Source organism: Chroicocephalus ridibundus, chromosome 6, assembly GCF_963924245.1.
Source record: "Chroicocephalus ridibundus chromosome 6, bChrRid1.1, whole genome shotgun sequence".
NCBI lineage: Eukaryota > Metazoa > Chordata > Aves > Charadriiformes > Laridae > Chroicocephalus > Chroicocephalus ridibundus.
Window position 1 is genome coordinate 40,780,443 of NC_086289.1, and position 8,324 is coordinate 40,788,766.

General features: G+C 55.1%; 1 protein-coding gene across 2 annotated transcripts in view; it reads left to right on the forward strand.

The window, feature by feature from the left end:
- The window catches only part of PAPSS2 (3'-phosphoadenosine 5'-phosphosulfate synthase 2), a 31,662-nt gene extending 25,074 nt beyond the window's left edge, over positions 1 to 6,588 (forward strand). The window contains exons 8-12 of one of the 2 annotated variants that reach the window (XM_063340146.1): positions 50 to 255; positions 1,251 to 1,386; positions 2,201 to 2,469; positions 3,231 to 3,460; positions 3,953 to 6,581. In XM_063340146.1, the coding sequence (XP_063196216.1) occupies positions 50 to 255; positions 1,251 to 1,386; positions 2,201 to 2,469; positions 3,231 to 3,460; positions 3,953 to 4,094 (983 nt within the window). In that variant the 3' untranslated portion in view covers positions 4,095 to 6,581. Of the gene's footprint in view, positions 1 to 49; positions 256 to 1,250; positions 1,387 to 2,200; positions 2,470 to 3,230; positions 3,461 to 3,952 lie in introns of both variants that reach the window. The other variant, XM_063340145.1, reaches the window with a different exon arrangement.
- The last annotated feature ends 1,736 nt before the right edge of the window (positions 6,589 to 8,324 follow it).

Below are 8,324 nucleotides of genomic sequence, written 5' to 3' on the forward strand. Positions count from 1 at the left end.
CAGTGTCTGAGGCTGGAGTACATTAAAATCCTCCCCCTCCTCTTGCCAGACGGCTTTGTCAACCTGAGCATCCCCATCGTGCTGCCCATCTCCACGGAGGACAAGGAGCGGCTGGAGGGCTGCCAGGCACTGGCGCTCAGCTACGGCGGGCGGCGGGTGGCCATCCTGAAGAGCCCCGAGTACTTCGAGCACAGGAAGGAGGAGCGCTGCGCCCGCACCTGGGGCACCACCTGCGCGAAGCACCCCCACGTCAAAGTAGGTTTGTCCCTTTGCTGCTCAGGATGGGAAATGCAGGCGGGCGCTGGAGAACTGACCCTTCCCAAGGTTTTGAGGGCTGTGGGTGTCCTGTCTGCTCTCCAAGCCCAGCTCCTCGCTGGGAACCGTCGCATCCCGAGCAGGCGGGACTGAATTTTTAGGCTCGTGAGTTAATGCTGCGCTTAGCAAGAGCGTCAGATGACAAGCACAAGGTGACAGGGAAAATGAGCATGCTGCTGAGGAGCTGCTCCGTTCTTTCACTCATGGTCGCTGGTGTGCCTACATCCAACCCTTTTTAGCACAACCACCAGCTTAGCCCCCAGAGTTTTCCCGTGCTTGGAGGGTGACGATCTCAGTGGTGCTACCAAATGCTAATGCTGCAGATCGCAGACTCGTGCTGCTCCTTTTAGCTACGTTTCCCTTCTCAGTTTGGCTGTTTCGTACAGGCAGCCAACAAGGGTGTTATATTTTTACAGCTTATCTCTTCCCGCTTACTCTCTGGCAGTACAAAGAACATCATCCCTCGGAAAGGGAGAGCTCCAAGTTACACCCCGTGACTTGAGCGGCCCGCTTAAAAAGGCTAAAGCCACGTTAATTCTCTTCCCCTACCATTAAATAAATCATTTAATTATTCACGTTGCAACGGGCTTATTCCTCCTGCATACTCCCAGGAGGAAGGGGCAAAGAGTGAAGTGGAGGAAGGTCTTGTGCTACGATTGGTAGACCCCCCCGGCTGCCAGAGAGGAGTCCAGCACCCAGCTGGGCGCAGGGGTAGGGGCTCGGTGGCTGATGCCTCGCTCCATGGGGTTGTGCTGCTCGTGACGTTCAGTTTATGGGGTCACGGTAGGAACGTATTCCCCCTGCAGTGTGCTGAACGGGGAGGGGAGACCACCCTACAGGCAGAGTCAAGCCTAACGCTTTTCAAAGGAGACTGTGGAAGGGAAAAGGAGATATTTTGCTGTCCCCTCCGTAACGCAGATGTGCGTAATTCACAGATGGTGATGGAGAGCGGAGACTGGCTGGTTGGCGGAGACCTCCTCGTGCTGGAGAGGATCAAATGGAACGACGGGCTGGACCAGTACCGCCTGACACCACTTGCTCTCAAGCAGAAGTTCAGAGAAATGAACGCTGGTGAGTGGCCTGGGTTGGCACCGGTGACGTGGCTCTCCTTGCCCTACGTGGCACCAGGAGATTTCTGGGATCTGTGATTACTTGCCCACAAGTTCACAGCACTTGCCAGATTGCTTCCGTATGCTTCCAAAAGCATTCCAAAGCCCCGTTGTTCAGGTGGGGCAAGCAGTAAGAGGGATGCGGGGCATGGCACAAAAAGCAGCACGGAGTCTCCTTGCTTAAGGACGGTGCTCGTGGTGGGCTGCGTCCTCAATGGGCATCTCTGAGCACCGGACTGGAAAGTATGGAGCATCCTGCTGGTGTCCTCCTTAGCAGATCAGAGCCTCCCTTTCTGCACCCTGGGCATTTAAAGCCCTGTGCTGATGTGCTTGGCCTTCCCTCATGGTGGACAGGTCAGGCGTCTTCCCCCAGGTGCCTGTCCCAGCAGGCTGGCAGGCATCGGACACCTACCCTCACTTCGAGGAGAGAGCGTTGGCCTTCCCAAAGGTGCCATCGAGCTTAGAGAGGTGACAGGTCACTTATGAAGTCAGGGAACTCAGTGCAGGTATCCAGTGGCATCTAAAAACGTTGTAGTAGAGCCGATGGGACTGAAATCAGCCCCAAAGGAAGGATGTGCAATGAAAATAAACTTACCAGAGCGATGAAGAGGCACTGTACGTGCGTGAAACACTCATCATTCAAGGCCTTGCTCAGGTGAAGACAGGACACGTATCTTATGATGTACGTGTCTTATGACTGTGCTGAAACGTATAGCGTGCAAATGAAGTCTGATGGCCAGCGCAAGCCTGTGACCCTCTGAATCTTTCCATTTTAGATGCTGTCTTTGCATTTCAGCTGCGCAACCCCGTGCACAACGGGCACGCCCTGCTCATGCAGGACACGCGGCGCCAGCTTTTAGAGAGAGGTTACAAAAACCCTGTGCTTCTCCTGCACCCTCTGGGAGGATGGACCAAAGATGACGATGTCCCACTGGAGTGGCGGATGAAACAGCATGCAGCGGTGCTGGAGGAGCAAGTCCTGGACCCCAAGTCAACCATCGTTGCCATTTTCCCCTCTCCCATGCTCTACGCTGGGCCCACAGAGGTAACGTAGCCGTCGGCTGCTCACCACGACAAGGCGCGAAGCCTGTCCGTGGGGTGCCAGCTGCCAGGCTGCCCCCGCAGCTCCAGAAAGCCATGGGGAAGGGAGTCAGTAGCCTCACTACCAGCCCTCCATGGTTCTCTTGCAGCTGGCTGCGGCAGCTGTCTCCCAGCAGAGCCCGGCTCCGTGGGCTCCTGTGCTTTCACAAGCTGTGTGGAGGGCTGGGGGAGAAGGGGGCTAGAAACAGACTTTACCGCTGTGACCTTTTTCTCTGTTGGGCAGGGATGCTGATTTGTTTTCCCTTAGTGGTTTCCCTTCTGTCCCTAAACCGGTGGGATGAAACAAGTAGACACTAAACCTACCCTGAAGGAGGAAGGAGAGGGATGCACAGGCAGCCTTTGCCTGTGCGGGACTCGAGGGCTGGTGGGCACCGTCTTCGCACGTTCAAAAGGCAAACCTCCATTTGCTGCCGAATTGGAGCAAGGCCAGTTCCCATCCCCCGGTGTTTCCCTTGAAATACACATCCAGAGGAGAACTGTGGTGTTGCATCAGGTCCAAGCAGTGGAAGACGAGTCTGTGTGGCCTGATCGCTATGAGAAACTGCAGCAAGGCTACTGACGCATCTCCGTCCTTCCTTCCGTCCTTCCTTCCGTCCTTCCGTCCTTCCTGCGTGTGGATCGCCAGGATCTCTTTTGCGGCCCAGGGGGGGCAGCTCAGTTGCTGCTCAGCCCTCAGCCAGCACTCCTTGCATCTCTCCTGTGCAGGTGCAGTGGCACTGCCGAGCTCGCATGATTGCCGGGGCCAATTTCTACATCGTGGGGCGCGACCCTGCGGGCATGCCGCACCCTGAGACCAAGAAGGACCTCTACGAGCCCACACAGGGAGGGAAGGTCCTCAGCATGGCACCGGGCCTGACCTCGGTGGAGATCATCCCCTTCCGGGTGGCTGCTTACAATAAACTGAAAAAGGCCATGGATTTTTATGACCCTAAAAGGTAACACAGCAGCGTTGCCGTTTCTTCAGCCTACACAGCGCGTGCGGTTTGCGATGGCGTCTGGCTCGCAGCTCGCCAGGGGAGAGGGAAAAGCAGTCGTCATTCCTCTTAAGGAGAGGAACGGGGGAAGAACCCGTGAAAGCCACCGGCTTTCCCCTCCAAGAGCTGACACCAGGTCAAGGATGGGTCGTGTGAAACTAAAGATGCACCTTTGTAAGCCACCAGGGAGGATAAGAAACATGGTTTGGGGACTTAGTGGCAGTAGGAATACAGCCTCTCGCAGCTGGAGAAGTGCGTTACATACAACTCCAGCTCCTCAAAAGAGCAACCCTGTTGCGGCTTCACTCTCGGCTTTGGGATCGGCAGCGCACAGACGGGTGCTGACGGTGCCAGGTGGTTTCCGACTGCGCACTTGTCACGGCAGAAGAGCTGCGCTGGGGACGACTCGGGGGGCCAGTTGTGCTGATTTCACCCATCTCTGTTTTGCCGCAGGCACGATGATTTCGACTTCATCTCAGGAACGCGTATGAGGAAGCTTGCTCGTGAAGGTGAAAACCCACCAGACGGCTTCATGGCCCCCAAAGCCTGGAAAGTCCTAACCGACTACTACCAGTCCCTGGAAAAAAAGAATTAACGCTACTCCTCCTCCCTAGAAATAGTTGTATTAAGAGTGAGCAATGATTAATTGATTCCCTATGACACAGATCAGTTACTTGGCATTTCCAGTGCTTTGACTGTAGGACCGCCTCGGTCAGGGTGTTTTTTACTAATCAGAAATACTTTGAGCCTGGTCCTTCTCCCCTTGAAGCTGCCGGGAGCGTCCCCGTGGAGCTGGGAAGGCAGCAGCCCCTTCGCTCCTGGCCCAGCGCAGCCTCTGGATGGGCCAGATGGATCATTTTGGTGCTGCCAGGGCTGGGACCTCGGCACCGGGATAAAAATGGGGTAAAAATGAAGAAGTGCCTTTCCGCTGCCCCTCGCCCAGCACTGCCCGGAGAGGCAGGAGCAGCCGCTGAAGCCAGGAGGGGTTGCTGCTGCTGGGGTGGGAGAGGAATACCGGGCACCCTATCCGATCCAGTCGCTGCCTTCCAGGTTGTGCCTTAGACGATTTTTTGCTAACAAACAGCAGGATTTTTTTAATGCCCTTTTTTAAAAAGGATTTTTTTTTTTTTTTTCTAATCAACCTTGCCCATCACCAGTTCCTTGCGGCTGAGGCGACTGCTCACTGTTCTTGCTTGCTTCCTCCTGCTCGATCCCTCCGGTCAAAACAAAACCTGGGCTGAGCGTCACCGGTGCTCCCAGTTCAGCTTTCCATGGGGACTCTGCTGCCACGATCCCTGCGCTCACAGCCGGGTGGGCCCATGGCAGGGCAGGAAGCTGTCCTGGGAGACACTGCAAAGCCCGGGAAAGGCTTTTTCTCCGAGAAAGCTCGGGGCAGCAAGCAAAAACTGGGCATGCTGCTTCCGTGCTTTCATGGGTATCCTCCCACCTGGCAGGATCAGATCCCCCTTTTCCTCTGCCCACGCTCTTCCCAGCCAAAAGGCGAATTAAAGACAAACCAGCAAAATCGCAGCGTGAGGTGGGTCTGAGCAGCTGTACCCGGGAAATCAGGCGAGAGGTGGCTCAAGCACGTGCCCTCATCTGTACCCGTAGCCCTGCGTAGCTACAGGGGACCTGATTTTCCGTTGTATCTGGTGTCTTTGCATCTGATTTTACTCTGTAGCTGCGGGATGGCGATGCTGGACCTGGCTGGCGGATGGCAGAGAAGCCCTTGGGTGCCCCCAGCCATGTTGGGGGTGCCATTGTGCGAGGGGTGATGGGGCCGAGCCGAGGGCCGGTGGCTGCTGCTGCTCCTGCCTCTGGCTGGTGGAAAGTTACCGCAGACCTTATCTTCTTTTTTCCAACCCCCCAACATGGACTTTGCCGCTGTGCGTGAGGCTTTTCCGCTGACTGGCAGCTCCTGCGGTGACCTCGGCTGGGGCTGAGCAGCGTGACTCGATGCCGGCGCTTTACCTGGCCCGTCTGCGTCTCGCCCCGAGCGCGTCCTGCTGGCACCGGTGCGTGTCTCGGTGGTGGCTGAGGTTTGAGCACGACGCCCTGCGCGGCGGGGGCCCCCTCGGCATCCTGCCTGCAGCCAGCGGAGGCTTTCCCAGGGAAAGGGGCTGATCCCGCAGCCCCGCTGTGCCGGCAGCCAGGAGCCACACTCAGGCGTGAGGGTTTTTTTTGGGGGGGGGGGGGGGAGAAACAACTCTGCACTTGTCAGTTATTGCAGCGGCCAGACTTGATGGTGTTTGTACTCGTCCTTTTTAGTAGACGCCCCAGGACCAGTCAGAATGTGTTTCAAATGAAATGGAAATCGCGTTCTACTCTTCTTCTGCTTCAGTTTTAATTACAAACGGATCTGCGCTCAGTAAAAACAATCGCGCTTCGGCTTGTAACTTGTAGAGCTACATCACACGCTACAACCGCGTCTGCTGTGGCCGTGGTGTAGGGTCCGAGGCTACGGATGCCATTGGGAATACTCTTGGGAAAAGTTTTTTTTCTTTCATTTGTCAACTGGTTTTTTTTTGGTTGGTTTTTTTTTTTTTGTAATTTCTTTTTAAGTATTTGGAGAAAAAAAAAGCCCAAAGCTGTGTTATACCTCCAGAAAAATGCTGCAATGCCCATGGCAGAAGCAGAAAGCAGACTCGCACCCGTGCCTTTTACCCTGGGGCCCTCTGGCAGGGACCTGGAAGAGAAGAGCAATACTGCCATTTCTGATTGCAATATTTGTCATTTTTTAAGTAGGGAAATAGTGCTGTTGCCACTCATCTTTCTTAGCATAATCGAATGGTTAACCCCCGCCCTTCCCCCCCCGCAGTAAATCCAAATGGTTACAGCAAAACACAAATGTTGTATTATCCTTTTAAAATAGCGTAGTGTACTGATTACCTCTGATTAAAATAGAGTATGTGAACTAGGTTTGGTTTTTATAGTGTATTTATTAAAGACATGAGACTGGAATTTGTACCTCAACTGATGCATCTCATGATTGAATATATTCTGAACTTGATACTCTGCTACGAAACACTCACTTTTAGTACAAATAAATATTTATATGTGCAACTGATTCTCACTTTGCAATTTTTTTGCGGGGGGAAATTACAACCAGGTGGTTCAGCTGGGGCCGCGGCAGGGCTGTAGTGGTCGGACTCTCCCCCGGGCTCCTCACTCCAGGTGTGTGTCCCCGGTGCGTCGGGCAGGGCGATGCTGGACCATCCCGCAGCGCTGGGCTCAGAAACCTCAACTAATTCCCCTTTTTGCTGTCCACGTAGCCTTGTGCGGAACAAGTCGCGCTTGACAGCGCCGTTCCTCCTGCCCTGCATTCCCGCCCCGTTTAACCGGCACTTAAGCACCTTCTCGCTGCTAAAACCCTGCAGAAATAAGGGATGACGCTGCAGCCCTTGATGCATCCCACCTTCCCAAGGGACCCGCTGTAAACGGGCACCCCGCTCATCCAGCGCCATGTCCCCCCCCCCCCAACCCTGCAGCACCCTGGGCTTCACCCTCCACCACCCCAACCCCGGGGCACCCAAGCACCAGCCAGGGAGAAGACGCCCTTGCCCAAACCAGTCTCAAAAAAAGTAAGGGGGGGGGGGGGGGGAAACCACCCAAACCCCCCAAAAGCTGTTATTTACAGAATTCAAACCCTGGTGAATGTTACAGAAAACAGAACAACAAAAAACACGGACCGAACAAACACCACATTTATTTACCTGGTCCTTAAGACCTACGCCAAAGGTTTCTGTTTGTGCTGCAGCATTGGCCTGGCAAAACCGGCTGCTTTACAGCTCGGGGACAATTTGGGTACGGTCTGTACCGTACACACGGGTGACTGCTATGGCTGAAAGGGTCCCAAACACCTAATTTGCCTGCTGGGAATGTCTGTGCCTCTTCCGGCCAGAGGTTCGACCTTTAAACTCCCCAGAAAGACCCGTTCCCTTGTACAAAACTTCATTTTACACCTCGGGGGGATTCAGCACAGGCCGTGCCTGTGAAACTACGCTGGGTTTGAGCCGCTGGAGAGGGGTACGGTGGGATCCAAGGTGGGATCAGACGGTGAGGAGCCAGGACAGCTGGAGATGCGGAATTAAAGCAGCCACCTCCCCTCATGGATGAACCATGGCCCTGCCCGAGCTGCCAGGAGGGGCTGCGCTTCGACAAGGGCTCCCAAAGCCACAGCAGCAGCGGGCGAGGATGGAAAAGTCCTTGGAAAAGTGGAAATGACACTCCAGCTGCGGGAACCGTCCCCGGGGCTGATGAGATACAACCCCTTGCACCTCTTCAAATCAGTCCCTGCAGCGGTGCATTACACGTACGCTTTCACTCACGAGGTAAAGGCGAGACGGTTTTTTTTTTTGGAAACACACAAAAAAGGAGACCAGGGCTCAGCTGGCGCCTGCAGGACGCCCCCGGCACCTGTAAACCGTCACGGGTTTGTTCCTATTCCTGTGCGCTCACTTTGACATTTAAACAAACGCATTTGAGGACACGCTTCACACTCACGCTATTAGAACCAACTGAGCAGGCATTCGTCAGCCGAAGGACCCTGCCCTAAGGACGGAGGCACGGGACATCACGGCACCCCCCTGGCACTTCTCGGGCGTAACAATGACCACGAGGGGCTGGGAGAACTTCAGTCCGAAGAGGCACGGGCCAGGAAACGAATAGCTGGAGAACTTCGTCTGCCACCCGGGCAATTTCAGCCCTCCCCAGAAGCCAGCTTCAGTAAGTAGCACTATTTGCACGTTCAAGTTGAAGGCTAGTCCTTGAACTCGGGCTCTCCCAGAGCTTACGTCACCGCGTCCTGCCCTGCCACCAGCAACGT